Raw genomic sequence first — 17471 nt, forward strand, 5'->3', positions numbered from 1 at the left:
TTCACACTGATTTACTCAGGCAAGCTCCCACTGGTATCAGTGGCTATCTGTTCAACCAGGAATGAAGCAGCTGAATAAAAAAAACTGTAGACTGGGCTTACTGTAAGCCTTTGGGTTCCCCCATCCAGACGATGATGGAGTTTCATGCAGAGACAGGCATGGACAGATTATGTATCCATGTGTGAATATTCACTACCTTCAGGTTTGTCCTGCCAGGATGCTCCTACTTTTAAGGATGGGTGACATCTTTAAGACTACACAGAAAACGTCTGACCAAGCTGAGACTCTCGACTCCAGGTCTCCTAGGCTGTAGCCTAATCACAGGCAGTCCTTGCCTTTTGTACCCATATAGAGTTTCTTGTACTAGTTTCTATCAAAAGGGTTGACATGTGCCCTTTCTGAAGGAAACCTGGAGTCTGGGTCACTCCCCATAAGGCAAATCCTATATTCTCTTTGCATTCCCTTATGAAGCAGGTTAGTTCTCATGAGGCACCATTTGTCTGAGAGATAGTGTTTGGAGTGATGTCAGGATGTGTTTTGCAGTATGATATGCCACAGGTAAAGGAGTTTTTGATGATAACTATCCCACTTCAGTTTTGGAATTGCCATTTTAAAGCTGCTGGGATTTCCTTTTGTTCTGATTTATTATACCAGGAAGCCTGAAGCCTTGTAGCTGAGAGGCTGTAGGAAGCTTTCTCATCCTTTGAACTAGGTATCATGGGAAGGGGAAATAATAATTTCCACTGGCCTGTTGACTTTATATCCCTCCTCCCCATTCACAGACCCATGAATCTGATGGGACCTCTCTGCCCCAGGAAGACATACCCAGAGAAGTAAAGCTACTTGTCATTTTGCACTTTTAGACAGGGAAGATGATACATTGAGGCTTCGGGCTAACAACTTGTGACACTAGGATGTTTCCTGGCCCTAAATAAAGACTCAAGAATTTTCTCAAACCAAAGCTTTAAAAAGATAGTGAAATAGGTAGCTAGGACAGAGCTGGGGAATAGGAGGCAAAAATCTATTTGCTTTTCATAGATAAAATCTCCTAGTCATAAACTGTAATGCAAGTTTCCTTGAAGAATTATGCTACAATAGTTCTGAATGATTGACAGAGAGTCAGCAGCTGCAGTGTGGAAGCAGGATGCTGGAGCAAATTCAGGGCAACCTGTGGCAGGAATGATGGTATCATGGATTCTGACTCTTGCACAGAGTTGTATTTCACCTGTTATTAGTTATGAAAGTGAAACATCTAACTAGGAGCAGGTCCAGCAAAATCAAGTACATGACATGACATGATGTAACATAGAGCAGTCATTTAGTTCATGACTTTGGTGTAACATAGAGCGAGCATCAAGACTAAGGCATTTAGTTTGAAGGTAAAAGCCTTATATAAATCTTAAAAAAAAAAAAAAAAACCAAACAAACCTAAGAGGATAAAGCCCAAAGTCTACAAGTCAGGCAGACTTCCATTGACTTCAGTGGCATTTTACAGATACCAGTAGTGTGGGAGGAAGAGGCCAACACTTCACCATTGCAAATAAACTCTAAGTTTTCCTTTGGGGAATGTTTTTGTGGTCATTTCTTCAGTGAGTTGAACTCTGAATCTGATTTCAGTCAGCAGACTGTGCTGAACTACTTTCTTGAACAGGCCTTGTCAGTCAATAGCATGTCTGCACAGAGTTTTGATTTGCACCAGTGAAATTTCTGATGACTGTTTGTTTTGATATTAGCTGATACAGATTTTTATTTCTTAGCAGACACTCTTAAGGAGAGACACTCTTAATGTTCCTGAGCAGTCAGAAAATTTTGCTCAAGGAATCCTGAAACATAAATTGTTGTGTTAACGTGTCAAATTTGTCATCTGTACTTTCTGTGCAATTACTTTTGACCAGCCCAATATACCAGACCATATCCATTCCCAAAGTAGGTAGCATGTATAGCAATTTCCTTATCCAGCTGGTAGCAAGTTTGAAACACGTGTAATTAGCCTGCAGTGATAGGAGTTGGCAACAAATTGATGTTTAGAGTAGCAATAAACATTGCTAATGCAACAAACTTTATGAAATTGGCTCCAAAACCAGATAAATGATGCATGTGAATGTGTGAATTTTATACCACTACTGTTTTCTTGAGAAGAAACTGACATCAGCAATGACTTTCAGATTCTTATTTCATTTGGTCTTCCCTTCTCCAGTCTAACCCCTCTAAGAGTCCAAGGTTCATGTGGTAATTAACTGAAAACACTTTTTCTCAAAGAAAAATAATAATAAAGGCTTTCATCATCCAACTTTTTGTTAGAAAATCAATGGCAAAACTCCCTTTTGAATTTTAAAAAGAAAATGATCAGATCCAATGTCTGTAGCTACTGACTACCATAGGGATTAATCTAAGAGGTTTGGAAGAATTTCCCCTAAAGCAGGAAAAGCCATCAAAAAGGCAATGTGTGAGGCAGCAAAAGAAAAAAAAAAATCATTGAAGAGAAACTAGCATTTTTCTATAATCTCTATAATGAGGATGGATTTGAAAATACCAACTCAGCCTGTTGTGTGTAGGCTTGTTGCATACATTTATTACCAAAGAGTAGTAAATTATACCTTTTCCTTAGTTTCTCAGCCAGGTTTGGCTGTATATTGAAAAGTTTCTTCTTAGGACTTGGAAAGTCACTTAGCATAGGAGTGACTCTTCCATTGTTTACTTCCAGTAACACATGATCCTATGACAGATATTATTGATACAGAAGTAAGAAAAAAAGCAACAGAATCATAAACAATTACCTTCTTTTAGGTTAGGTATTGATGTAAAAGATACTAGGGTTACTCACACTAATCAGTGTGTAAATCTGGTAGAACCTGAGTGATATTCACTGTGGAAGGTTTTATGCTGGGGACTTATTCTGCATCCCTTACACAAGAACACTAGCCAGCACTCTCCAGGTTCATAATTTAAAAGCCTTGATCTGTGCTCTTAATCATAATTTGGAGGCCAGAGTTAGAGGGACAGCAAGTGCTCTGTCTTTCTTTGTTGGGGTTGGGTTCTGTTCAGGAACAACTTCTGTGAAAAGTGGACTTCTCAGAAGTGCTGTGGTCTGGAAGATGTTTCTTGATGCTGTTTGTCTTTTATAGTTTTTGTCTCAGGGCCCAGCCAGCCTAAGCCTGGATGAGGTGTTGCAGATGCAGCATCAGGTGTTGAGAACCTCATGGGCTGTCCCTGAGGCCTTTGCCTCTTTCCTGCAAAAATCAGAGGGTGACTTGCCCTGTGCACCAATAGTATGTGGTTTGGTTTTTTTCTGCTTATCAGAATACAGTCTGTACCACTGACAGCACATCTAATCTCCTGCTTTGATGGCCCAGGAGAAGGCATTATTTCCCATGTCCTTGACTTCCCCTTATATACAACCTTCAATCATTTTGTTCACTAGCTTGTGCCATGAGGCTGGGTGATGTTCATCCCTGTTGTCTCCAGGCTGGCCTACCAGGCAAGTAGGAAAGCTATGAAACAGGCTGGATGTCCAGAGGTCCAACTCCTGGCACAGGTCTCTTCAGCCTTTTACCTCAAAGTGCAGGAGAATAAAAGCTTTGTATGGAGACCTTGTGGCATAAGCATGAAAGTAAAAAGGGTATTCCAGGGTTGCCATCACGTCCTCCAGCCAAAAATAAGATGTCTCAGTGCCAGCTATCCTTGATGGTACAGTCTTTGTGAGTGCTCTAAAAGTATTGTAAATGTTTCCACTGTGACTGGACAGGTGTCCACAGAACTCCAGAATGCTGTGACTAGATTGCTTCTGGGACCTGTACGGCAAGGATTCTTCTCTTTTTAATCCATGCAGCTTTGCTGACATACTTGTTTCTACAAATACTGACTGAAGTAAAAAATTCAAATTGCTGAGGCTGTTCACAGACTGCTTGTTTTGAATGATGTTGTTTGTTAGTTTACTACACAAGACCATCTAAATTATGGAATGCTTGGTTTTGTTTTTGGGTTTTTTTGCCTGCTTTTTGCATCATTCACACTTTCATAAAAAGGAGGCTAGAAGATTGAAGAGATTTCAAGATGGCCACACAAACACTTCTGGCATGGAGCTTTCTATGAAGATGTATTTACACAATTGTCCAGAAGTCCTTTGCATACCTTGAACATTCTTTCATGAACTTGAAAAAAGTTAAACTGCATTTTCCCAGGCAATGAATAAAAGGAGATGCAAACAACATCAAAGCAAATGCCTGTGTGGTTTATACTTAAAGAATTGCAAATATATCTTTTTTTTTTTTTTTTTTTTTTTTTTTTAAACAGAATCCTCCCAGCTCTATTCCTGCTAAATTCACTTAAAACCAAATAAGGCATATTTTGGCGCTATGTATTTTTCTAAGCATTGCAAAGCTTTTTTGGGACATTACTCTAACATCTGTTTTTATTTCCTTGTTAATTCTTTTTCCTGACTCTGAACATAAAATATTCAGGAAAGCATGATTTCAAGGATAGGATATTTGTATACTTTGAAAAAGCTCTATCTTAGGGTATGTTAGGATATACTCTTTATCTCAAAGCAAAACAATGAGAATGAAATTCAAAAGGCCATATATATATAATACAGAGCTAATATTTTACTGTGCAAATATATTGTCACTGAGAAAAGCAGGAATGTGAGTCTTGCAATTGCAATCTTGCAATCTGCACACAAGAAGAGATGCATCCAAGAGAAGATCCTGGAGAAAGCTGTTTTATCAGTTAGTTTTAGGCTGTGACAACTGTGCCTAAGGATATTATTTTAGAGTAAACAGTCGTGCTATGTAAACCCCTGATTTTCACAAAAAGTGCAACGGATTCCTCCGATAGTGGAGAAAGAACTTATACAGGGATTTGCCGAAAAAGAAGCCACAATAAATAAGGCCTTGTACACACCAACCTTTTTTCTGTACTATTTATTTAATTCTGAAGTGTAAGTCAAAGTTAGATTTATTAGTTTAATCTTATCAGTATTACTGCCTTTGCATTTGGGCAGCATGCTTTTTGGTCTCTTTCCTCCTCTTCTTTTCGGTAGTAATAAACGTCTCTCACTTCCCTGAAGTACTACTTTAAAGTCATGCAGCATTTTTACAAGGAGATGATCCAGTCTCATAAGTAACATTCACCACTGATGCCTCCTGCTTTCCATGAAAGACACAGCCTTTTAGGCAATTTGTTACTTCCTCAGCACCTTGGAGGGGAAAGAAAAAAAAAGGTCAGCCTTTTTCAGACTCTAATCGTACCCAAAAGAGATTTACTCAGATGAGGTAGATCCTGAAATGTCACTGAAAGAAGTGGGAATTAAGGATACTTTACCCACCCAAAAGCTGAAGAAGCTTGCTTGGAGGGACTTGGTTTTGTATTACGTTATTCCAAGCATCTCTAGAGCACTGAGAGCTGCCAGAAAAACAATTGTGTCAGCATTGTGCTTTTGCAGGGTGACCCTGGTTCCTTAGCTGCTTAGAAGATAATTTGTTTGCATGAAGACAGGTCATCCTATGTCCTAGATGTCGTGGTTTAGCCCCAGCCAGCAACTAAGCACCACACAGCCGCTCGCTCACTCCCCCTGCCCCGATGGGATGGGGGAGAGATGAGGAGGAGTAAGAGTGAGAAACACTCCTGGGTTGAGATAAGAACAGTTTCATAGTTGAAATAAAGTAAAATAGTAATGATAATAATAACACTATAACAATGACAATAATAATAATAATAATAATAATAATAATAATAATAATAATAATATACAAAGCAAGTGATGCACAATGCAATTGCTCACCACCCACCGACCGATACCCAGACAGTTCCTGAGCAGCGATTGCTGCTCCCCGGCCAACCCCCCCCCAGTTTATATACTGCCCATGACGTCATATGGTATGGAATAGCCTTTTGGTCAGTTTGGATCAACTATTCTGGATGTGCCCCCCTCCCAGTTTCTTGTGCACCTGGCAGAGCATGGGAAGCTGAAAAAGTCCTTGACTAGCATAAGCAGTACTCAGCAACAACTAAAACATCAGCATGTTATCAACATTCTTCTCCTACTAAATCCAAACCACAGCACTATGCCAGCTACTAGGAAGAAAACTAACTCTATTCCAGCCAAAACCAGGACACTAGAAAAAAGGCATAATTCACTCACAAAACAATGTGGTCTTTTTGTTTATATCATTATACTACCGGTGCTGAGCTGAACTCTGTGGTGCTAGTAGTCTAATACTGGGAAAAAGATGATTCAAAATGTGCCATCCACTTCAAAGTGAGAGGGTTTTTCTTGGTTGGTGGGTTGGTTGGTTGGTTGTTTTTTTCCCCTGTGGAAGAAGGCTTATTAGCTGTCTATCTGGTCTAGCAAGCATGGAGAACTCAGGAGGTCTGTGCTTCATTGCAGTACTACTTGTTCTTTAGGACCAGTGGACTAGTGCTTTCTTTCTCCCAAACTACTTCACTCAAATTGCAAACCCAGCAAAAAAATAGTGACAATAGCATTGTCCTTTGCTAGGACTTAAAGAGGAAGATTTCTAACTTTGGAGGATATCAGTGATGTAAGGAGGGATGAAAAAGCTATACGACACCACAGGCTCATGCATCCACAAAGAAATTTATTCTGTTCCTGCTCTTGACAGATTGCCACCGAATTTTCCAAAGGAAGCTGGGAAGAAAGAGTGGCACCTTGTATATTTTCTGCTCCTACTTCTTTGTGTATCGTTTTCCTTACAGGCAAAAGGACAGGGAAGAACAGCATAGTCTTAATCAGTTAATTACATATAAATGCAGAAGAATACACCCTAAACCCTTTGTCCTTTATTAAATTTATTTTTTACTTTGGCTTGTGCTTGTGCTAGAGACTAGAAGCATTATTAGAAACATTCATAAAGCATAGTGACAAACCTTTCTCTCTTTCATAGCCTTCCATTGTGATATTTATTACTGGGACCAAATTGTGAAGTGGAGTTTTATGGGTTTTGTAAACCACAAAGTTCATCAACAATTTGCTGTCAGCTGCATTTACCGGTTCTCTTTGGAAGATATCAAAATCATTACATATTTCTCTTCCAGTTATCCAGTTTGGCTTTGTCACCCTCTTTGTTGCCTCCTTCCCTCTGGCACCTCTCTTTGCTCTTCTGAACAACATCATAGAAGTCCGGCTTGATGCAAAAAAGTTTGTTACTGAACTGAGGAGGCCAGACACAGTAAGAGCAAAAGATATAGGTAAGTAATGAAAAAAAAAATTACAGTGAAGATAACACCGAAAATTCAATAAGGAAGAAGAAAAATGATAGTAAATTCATTAATAAGTTCTGTTTTTCACTTACAGGAATTTGGTATAACATTTTGAGTGGTATTGGAAAGCTTTCAGTTATCATTACTGTAAGTATGTGGTTACACCAGTTCCTAACCATGATCTTGGGAGCTCGTATTGTCCTTCCAACATAATTTAAAAGTGAAGTCTGATTTTCTCAATTGCTATAAAATACAATAAAATCTAAATTATCCAGTTCATTCTTGTGGAAGTGTAAAACATGAGTTCATTACAAATGAGATTACCATTCACTCGTCTCATTCTCTCTATCCTTGTGTTATGTAGGACAGGAAGACTAATTTGTATAACAACCAGTGAAGGGGGTGAAAGCAGGCAACACTCCAGATAACTGACAAAGATCTACTTCTCATTCATACCCATGCCTTTCTCTCTTACTCTGCTAGTATAACTGTTGGTATGAATAAAAACAATGTAAATATAACATCCTAGATTCTAGGAGCAGAAAGTCCTTAGCTAGACAGCATTATCATTTGTTCTGAAATATACAGGTATGGTTATATCCCTAAGCATAATTTCTCCCACAGAGTGAGTATTTCTCTGAGGACAGCTTTTTTTTTTTTAGTTGGGTTACACACTCCCCAAGCTATGAAATTTTAACATAAAAATACATTCTTTCATGGAACAAGAATGATTACATGAACATAATGCATGTCTGGTATACAGATGTATTTATGTTTATTGTTCTACATGTATTCCTTAAGTAAAATTTTCCTGTATATGTTTTAAGATAAAAACGACTAATACCCTAGGAGTTTAATCATAATACTATCTAGTGGTGTTTTGACCCACAGATCATAGAATCATAGAATCATTAAGTTGGAAAAGACCTTTAAGGTCATCGAGTCCACCTGTAAAATACCAAAAGGTATCAAAGCACTTTAGAAAGGCAGATGATTGTCACTACTGAAGGGGAAACTTGTGCAGAGGTGTTATGCAGTTTATCTAGTACAATAGCTTCCAGCACAGCAGCACCCTGTAGCAGTATGTAAGCTATCATTACAACTGGGAGAATTATAATGCCTCTAGAGAAGCAGTGTTGTTTGACTTGGGTGGAGCATTGTTCACTTATGGCTTGGCAGTTTCCAGGATTTAAGGTAGGAAATCTGTGCAGCCCCGCACATATACATAATTTTGCTGTCAGGCATAGATTTCAGGTTTCCAGCACCAATCTGCTGGATGAGCAAAACTCCACAGCCTCTCAGTTTTATCTGAATACACTTTGCAGATTTATGATCCTTGGTTATTTTCTGTGTCAAACAAACTCTGAGCATTTTTATTTCCTGGGGATTCCATTAAAATATCAGTTAGCTACTTTTTGTTGACAGAAATGTAAATATGTGCATACCCAGTTTTAAAAAATACTGAATGCCCAGTTCTGTTTCTCCATCTGGATAATACTGTTGCAGAAGAACTATTTAGTGAAATGTAATTTTAAATGAATATAATTAATTCTTATTGATATGATTTAGATACTTCTGTGCCTGATTCACTTCACAATTATACCAGTTTTATACCAGCATGAGATCCACTGATGCCAGATGTATAAATCTTGATGCAGAGGGGAAAATGAAGTATGAATACCTTAGACTCAACTGGTTTATCTCAGATAGCATTGTGTAACTACACCAAATTATACTCCAAATTATACCAACTAGCTATTATGTCTTGTTGTAGTTTTTAAAACTAGTGATAAACCTCCTAATGGCTCTAGGGATGGAAAGAGTTGGAGAAAAGTACAGTACTTAACTGCTTTTGCTACTCTATGCTCTAAGAAATATTCCACTTCCCTAACTAGAACCTTCCCCTAGAGAGACAGAGCAGGTTACTGCGCATTTATATAAGTATACATTCTGTACCAGGTCTGGTCATTTAACTCTCACTTCATCACCATGCTAAACTTACTTGAATGTGAAAATTATTACCTGAATTAACTTAATCTGAAACAAGTTAGACATAGATTCATGATGCTGTTGTTTGGTGGTTTTTTTTTTTTTTCTCTCAGGCTTTTGTAATTGCTGTCACATCTGATTTCATTCCACGCCTTATGTATCAATATGCATACAGTCAAAATGGAACCATGCATGGCTTCATCAATCACACGCTCTCATACTTCAATGTCAGTCATCTCAAGGCTGGAACACAGCCAGAAAACTCTCCATTTGCACAGGACGTTTTATTCTGCAGGTAAAGTTCTTCTAATGACAGTTTGCATAGTCAAAGTAATTTCTTCAGGTCTTTTGTTAGACAAAATTTTTCCAAGTGGGAACTGATAATATTTGTGCCTATAAAAAAGTGGTTTTAAGAGTACAGCTTTTAGAGTATTCTCACTATGTTAGAAGGTTCTTATAAGGGTTTTCCCAGTGCATTAAAAGGCAAAATAAACAATTTAGGCAGACTTACTAAAAAAAAAAAAAAAAAAATATTTATTGAAAGACACAACTTTCATTAAAAACAATGAGTTTTTAAAATGGGAACCCACTAATTAATTTTAAATATTTGCTGACTTTACCCTTCTAAAAATAAATTAATTGAGAAACAGGCAGCCACTTAAAAGCACAGAGAGAAATTAACTTTGTAATTATGCTTCTAACAGGTGCTGTAAATTGCCCTTTAGGATAGTTCACTTCTTTTTACTGATTATTTGAGAAAAGAAAAGGCAGGTCCAAGGTTTAAGGTGCTTTACATTGTCTGCCACAAGCAAAGCAGCAGGTAGAGCAAAGCATCCAGCTTTAAGCACCGGAGAGCTATTTTTTCCTTTCTGTCTGCCCTCAACTCTCATCTGACCACCTCCCAAGAGGCAGCAGAGATTCCTTTAACAAAGTTCCTGACATATTGGTCATATTCTAGCTAGGTTCCTGAAGTAGCCAAAACCCTCCCCTTGCTTCTAAATGACTGCACATTTCTAAATGTAGACTACATAACTATCTCCCATGAAATCAGAGCATTTTTCTGTTTTGATTTAATTAGGGAACAAGACATTGTGCTCAAATAGCTTGAGAAGCGGTAGATGGAAGTTCTTCAATGAGGTCTACAAATCAGTACTCATCTTAGAGACTATATTAAATATCGTAATGTAATAATTTTCAAGAAAGAAGTCTTAAAGTTGGCATTATTCGATGTATTTTGCACATCTTTATCTCCTGCTCCTGTGCAAGCAAATTTTAAACATACTTAGGATACTTAGCAGAGTATTTATCTCACCCAACCACAACACACAAAAATTACACATCTTATTTCCTTCACTGGAAGCAGAGTAAAGGCAGAGAGAAATCTGGTCCCCTAACTCAGACACTGCTCTTGGGATTGCCTTTGGGACGTACCTACCTTCTTACCTTGACTACAACGGGGGCTAGATGAGTGCACAGATAAGACTCCTAACTTTTAAGCAGGTAAAGAGAGAGCATATAACTCAGCACAGCCATGTCCTGGTGTCAGGAACTTTGCTAAAGGAATCTCTGCTGCCTCTTGGGAGGTGGTCAGATGAGAGTTGAGGGCAGACAGAAAGGAAAAAATAGCCCTCCGGTGCTTAAAGGTGGATGCTTTGCTCTACCTGCTGCTTTGCTTGTGGCAGACTATGTAAAGCACCTTAAACCTTGGACCTGCCCTTTCTTTTCTCAAAATGTTCCCTGTGAGCTCTGCTATTCCCCATTTCAGTACGCTGGGGAGTTACTTCTTGTTATAATGTTACGTGTGAGAGTATGCATCTCCATACTTTCTGATAGACTTGTAAGTCTGTGAAATGCTTTTCTGCTCTCAGCTCCTAGCACTTTTTAATTTGTATCCCTGAATTAGCCTGTGTTTTCCTTCAAGGAGCATCTTGATCTGTACGGATCTCCCACTTCACTGTGACTTTGCTACTTTGACTTTGCTACTGTTTACCTGGTCTCAGTCACTGGCCTCTATTTATGGTGTATGACTGCCCTTGTACTTGGAAATGTGTGCATTAACAACAGTGATGAAACGCACTCCTCTGATCAGCATGGATTCAATGGAGCCAAGATACAAGGAGAAGGGAACGATCTAGGTATAAAAGTGGTCCCTGCCTGATAACATCAAGTCTATGCCACTGAGAAAAAAAGAAAAGAAAAGAAAAGAAAAAACTGATTGCAAACAAGAAGCATATAGTAAATGTTTGACCACATACTAGTCTGAATGAGAAACAACTATGAGTGCATTTCTGTGCCATTATCAGGAAACAATTAGGAAAATATGTCGGCATCCACATTCACTGTTTCTCATTATCAACCGCCTCATTTGAATCTTATCAAAATCACGGCTTTGGACAGAACTATCATTGTGATAAAATATGGGGTATCTAGCTTGTGTCCCAAGAGACAAGCAACAAACACTGTCCCTTAAGCTGGAACTAAAATCTGCTTTTCTGTTTCTGGCAAATATGTTGGGAACAAGCTGACCTCTCTTATTCTTAGATTTCTGTGACCTCTGGAGATAAATGTGGTTACAATAAGCCTACATTTTGCTCCTTACGGGCATTGCCAGAGATTAAGGTATCTTAAAAATAACTATAACAAGCCAGAAACAACTCTCCCACCGAACATCCAGATACATTCTTTGAATATTTTGAGCAGCATTTTCTACAGTGTTGTGAACTCTTTGACACTGCTTCCAAATAAACATTGCTGTAACACTATTTTGATGCATAGCATTAGTTGTAATGATTTTTTTCAGAGCAAAATGACATTTGTGTAGCTGAAGGCAAATTAAGAGCAAACACTACTAAGTTATGTGACGTTTTTATTGGTTTACCCCTTTTAATCTTTATAATCTGGTATGATAATAGAGTACATGAAAGCATGCTGATCACACTGAAAAGAAGAAAGCAGCAGATAGAGAGTTATTAAAGGGACTTTTCCCTTAACACAAGTCTGCTCTAATATTCAGCAAATTTATAAAGTGTCTTTGAAATCATTATTTTCCTCGTGCCCTGGGATTTATCTCATCTATGCCCAATGATCAGTGGTGGCTTCTAATGATTTTTCTGAACAATTCTTGTATACTCCTGCATCACTGAAGGACTACTTCCTTGTGATTCAGTCATGTTTTCTTCAATTTCTTGTCAAAGACCAGCTGAAAAAGGAAATTAAACAGATCAGCTTATTTAGACTGATTCACAATACCACCTACATTTTGGTTTTTTCTACCAGTCTTTCTTTTTCCCCATGCAAGATACTTTTTAAATACACTTGCATATTTGTCTTAGCTCTGCCTGCAGTTCAGTTTTGTCTAAGTCTTGCCTGGTCCTCTCCACCCATCCTCACTTCCCCAACATATCTCTACTTTCAGTGTGCATTTTTCTTTTTTCCCCTCAGAACTTTTCTGTGCTCTAATCTTAAACCCCATTGGCTACTTCATATTCTTGTCCTTTTTCAGTGGAATTAGAGTTGTTTGCTATTTTTTACACACAATAGTCTTTGGACCACCAGTTGTTTGCTCTTCCTGGCATACCTGCTGAAACAATTTTTTTTAAGAATGAGGAATTAAGAACTGAGGGAAAAGATGGACTTTTTTAAAAAAGAAACCACATGCAGAAAATAGTGGTTAGAAAAGTCTACGGTTATTGCACTTTAAAGTCCCACGTGCCATAGAATAATTAAAAAGGGAGTTAGGGAGGAGGCCCAGCTACCTTGTCTGTAGCTCTGACAACATCTCCCTTCACCATAAATCATTTGCTAGTGTTCTGTTGAATGTAGATTCAAGCATCATAACCAGTGTGATTTCCAGCTGAGCCAGGAGGAATTTCGATGGGGTCTGATGTCCTGCAACACTTACATAGTTTGTGAAGCTCAGAGTACATTAAATGGAAAACCCACCACAGTTGATGACCCTTGCAGGTGAACCTGGGCTCCGTTTCAAGACTGGGATTGATTTATAGTGCTAGAAAAAATCTACAACAAACTCAGTGGTTTTCCTTGGCTTTGATGTTCAAGCAGATTAAATTCAAGGGAACTGATTCTGGCCCTCACTGCAGCCCTCTTCCACAGATTTGAGAAACACACAGGAGTCCACACTGTGCAGAAACATACTAGAGGGGGACTCTCACAGTGCAGTCACAGCATAGGACCGAACAGGAATCCCGTGTAAGACAGGATGGAGAGCTCAGCAGTTGTGTATGGACCACTGAATAAAACAAGTAATCCAGGGTCTAACACAGCCCAGGTAGTTCTTCCATAAATCAATACAGCCCCCAATTTAAAGTTGTTTTCTCCTCCTCTCCCTCCTCCCTCTCCCCATCTGTGTCCTTTGTCTCCAGAAGGTGCAGCACAGAATTACATCCAACATTTCAGACTGAATTTCTTGGGGGGGCGGGGAGGGGCAGGGAATGTAGCAGGGGATGTAGGGGGTGTGTGGATTGTAAATGTATAATTTAACAGGCAAATCCACGTGGATAGAACCTGAAGGTAATTTTGGTAAGCGCACCTGCAAACTGAAGCTGACAGATTTTATATATGAACCTTCTCCATTATCCCCCGATGGAAGCTTTTCCACAGTCTAATGAATCTTACTGTCAGGAAGGGTTTCGTGGTATTCAAAACAGATTTTCCATTTCTTAATTTCATCCCATTACTCCTAGTCAAACACTGTGAACAGCACTAAATTATCCCTTTCAGTCCTAAGGGCACAATTTGTGCATGGTTATCATGTCCAACTGTGGCTGTTACTTACCAAAGTAGGGCAATACATGTGCTCTTCTTTAATTTTTTCTGGTGAGTCAGTCTCCTCAGCCCCTGGATTGTTTAGCTGAACTGCCTTCAATTTGTTGCTATCTTTTTTTTTTTTTTCCCCCCCCTTTTTTTTCCCCTCTGAAATCCCCACAGCTGAATAGCTGAATGCAGCATTCCAGGTGTGGCTTTACCTGAGCTGTTCAGAGAAGGAATAATACCCCCCAGCACCATCGTGCCTTTTGTTTATACATCCACAAGTCATACTGTCCTGCTGCCATATTTCAAACTTGTGCCAACTTGCTGGCCACTGTAAGCTCCAGGCTATTCTCACTGCATCTTCTTTCAAACTCTATCCTTTCAAAGATCCTTCAATTGTTTTATTTTTAATTATTTTCCATTTCCCCAGATCATTCTCATTGTGTTTCCTGTCTGTATTTCTTACTGCTTTCTGTGTTTCCTGCTATTTGCAAAACTTTCCAATTTAGGAGCATCTGTGACTTTTATTAGTCTGTTGTTTACTTCCAAATGATTGATGATAATACTAAAAGCACCAGCCTTTACACCAAACCACCAAGGCTCTGTTTTATCCTGTCTAAGGCTAGACAGTTACTTTGGGAAGTGCCTTTCCCATGGCTCCCCCTGTCGTTAATGCAAAGAGACAAACCACCGAAGCGTGGTCAGATTTTACGTGGGCTGAATTATTCCCTATATTAATTAAGGTTTAGGTGAGATGAATGCAGGCTTGTCTACTTTAGTCTGAAAATGCCTTGGACTGTCTCTGTGCTTTTATTTCAACACTTTATTCCCTGTACACTGAGATCAATTTAACATTAACAAAAAATGGGGGCATTTGTAAATCCTGGAAAATCTGGAAATTTCCAACATTAGAACAATGTTCTGATTTTGGTTACAACTGTGAAAACCAGACTAAGCTTGCTAAATTCAGTGGAGATAGTTCAGCTCTAATTCTGGAGTTGTATTGCGTAATAATGGTTGAAGCAGGAACATCTGGAGGTTTTGATTCTTTAGGTTTTGTGATTGGAAAATGATGTTAATCAAAGCAATTGGTGCAGGAGGAGATTGCTGGAACTGTGTGATAACTGAGTTGTCTCCATCGACAGGTTCAAAGACTACAGAGAACCACCTTGGTCCCAAAATCAATATGAGTTTTCTAAACAGTACTGGGCGGTCTTATCTGCTCGCTTGGCTTTTGTTATTCTATTTCAGGTAAGTCTGTTGAGTTGCTGCAATTTCAGTTGCAGATATATCATAATAAATGGATTGAAATGCATGTGCCGAAGAAGCCCATGTCCAATACAGCTTTCCTGTTTGCAAATATGCAGCCTGATGTGCTTGCACCCAGCCTGCTGAGGTGTCAGTGGGCTGCAGCACAGGTTCTCCCTTTCGAGCACTGTGGCACACCTTCTCAGTAGATTTCCTCTCCCTTCATGGAAGGGAAGCCCCACAGCCTGTATTAGCCCCTGGCATTAGCAGTGATCCCCGAAACACCCCAGGCTCTTGAACATTTCAGCTAAGTGAACTCTGTCAACTTTTATACTCTCAGGGGCACCACTTGTAAAAAACACATAAATGACATGTTAGGCTTGTGAAATGCTGTTCTTTACCCAAAGCAAAAAATAAACAGAAGTAATAAATCCTCCAAGGTATTTTGCTACTTTCTACAAGTAAATGGACTAAATTCTCCCCAGTGTGGAAATTTCACTGGCAAGGGATTTGCTATCATGGCTTGCCTTCTGAATGGCAGAAGCCTTCTGCTCTCCTCCATGAACTGGCATCCCTCCACAGTCAAATTGGGCCCACCATATTGAAATCTGCCAGTCTTTTCTCCTCACCTAAGTGTGACTGTGAGTCTTGCCTGGTTTATATTGCCCTCTTCTGCTTCTTTGCTCTGTCTTCTGTAATTTTCCACCACTGGCTGCAAAATATTTGAAACCAGCTGGTTATGCTGGGTTTCAAATAGCCTGCCTCTTGTTTTACCAGAGTACATTCCCTGGCTAATTAGCTCCATTGTCTCAGATGGGGGCGGAGGGTTCATGCTAGTAGCCTTGTCAGCAAACATTCTTACACATTTTGAGGCATTACGGAACACAGCAGTTTTCAAAGCATTATCATGATAATATAAACCCCAAAGCATAATTTATCTATAAATTTCACAAACAAGCAAAACTTTTTGCCCAGTCTGCTTCTTGCCTCTGTGTTATGAGCATCACCTGTAATGACCTGGACACTTGAGGTTCAGGGTTGTGGCTTGCATACTGAAGTAGCATAAAAAAATCCTGCTTGTCAGCAGACAGAAGGATTTGGGGACAGAATGACCATGAAAGTTGTCTGCTGTCTGCTCAGGCCACATTGGAAACACATGGATATGGTTGTGTTGGAGGATGCTTTCACTGATGTTGCCCTTATAGTAATGGATTCTGAACTCAGTCTCAATTAATTTGATGTTGAGAACTGAGCACTTGTGAATGCATGTAAAGAATAAGGCTGTTTTAGCTGCTTAGGCCATGAATCTTTTGATGAATCCAAGTCCTTTCCCATTTCAAACCTAACTGAAGCATGTGCTTAATTCAGCTGCTCCATGGAGGAGGACTTGTGCACATATGTGAGCTGTTTCTTGAATGAAGGCCTTACTCAACTGCTTAATACTACATGCCATCAGCAAAATGTGTTTGATACCTGCCTCATAGCTATAGCAGAATGGTTTTGCTCTAGTGCAAGTATTTTGGATTTTTTTGTACTTGCTTCACATCTGTTGTTGTGTTTGCAGAACTTGGTGATGTTCCTCAGTGTTCTGGTTGACTGGATGATTCCTGACATCCCCAAGGACATCAGTGAACAGATCAAAAAGGAGAAGAGCGTGCTTGTTGACTTCTTCCTGAAGGAAGAGCACGAAAAACTGAAGCTGATTGAAAGCTTTGTCGCACGTGACGAGCAGAAACACAAAAGTGGGACCAAAGGCAAAAGGATCCGGGCTGCCAGCTTCTGCCAGTTTAACCAAAGCCAGAAAGGCAGCTTTGCCTCATTTAGTTCACAGCACACAGAAGTGTGACTCTTTATGGAAGGGTAACATATTATGCTTACCTCTGCAATACCTGCTTACTGTGTGACGTGATTCTGAACCTGGAGCAAGGGAGGCAGAGACAGTCAAGGAAGAGACAGGGAGCAAAAAGGAAGCTTCTTTTGCTTCCTTAGAAACTCCATATGCAAGGGTCTCCATTACATTTTACACACTGTCTGGGCTGCAGCATTTTCAGACCTTATCAGTGCGAGATAAAGGCTATATTGTGGCTATAGCTGGTCCTTGTCGTGATGCATATGGGTTGGCTAGGCACTCAGGAATTCTCCTCACTCGTGCAGTCTCAGTAGTAGGACCACAACCGCCCTTCATCCTGCAGACACCCTGTGGGGCACGGGCAATAGAAGGGACACTCCTGCCCTAGTATCTA

General features: G+C 39.5%; 1 protein-coding gene across 1 annotated transcript in view; it reads left to right on the forward strand.

The window, feature by feature from the left end:
- Positions 1-17074, forward strand: part of ANO2 (anoctamin 2) — a 203637-nt gene extending 186563 nt beyond the window's left edge. Inside the window, exons 21-25 of the mRNA XM_075712517.1 lie at positions 7057-7209; positions 7316-7368; positions 9324-9505; positions 15126-15231; positions 16793-17074. Coding sequence (XP_075568632.1) covers positions 7057-7209; positions 7316-7368; positions 9324-9505; positions 15126-15231; positions 16793-17074 — 776 coding nt within the window. The remainder of the gene's footprint in view (positions 1-7056; positions 7210-7315; positions 7369-9323; positions 9506-15125; positions 15232-16792) is intronic.
- The last annotated feature ends 397 nt before the right edge of the window (positions 17075-17471 follow it).

This window comes from Pelecanus crispus, chromosome 1 (assembly GCF_030463565.1).
Source record: "Pelecanus crispus isolate bPelCri1 chromosome 1, bPelCri1.pri, whole genome shotgun sequence".
NCBI lineage: Eukaryota > Metazoa > Chordata > Aves > Pelecaniformes > Pelecanidae > Pelecanus > Pelecanus crispus.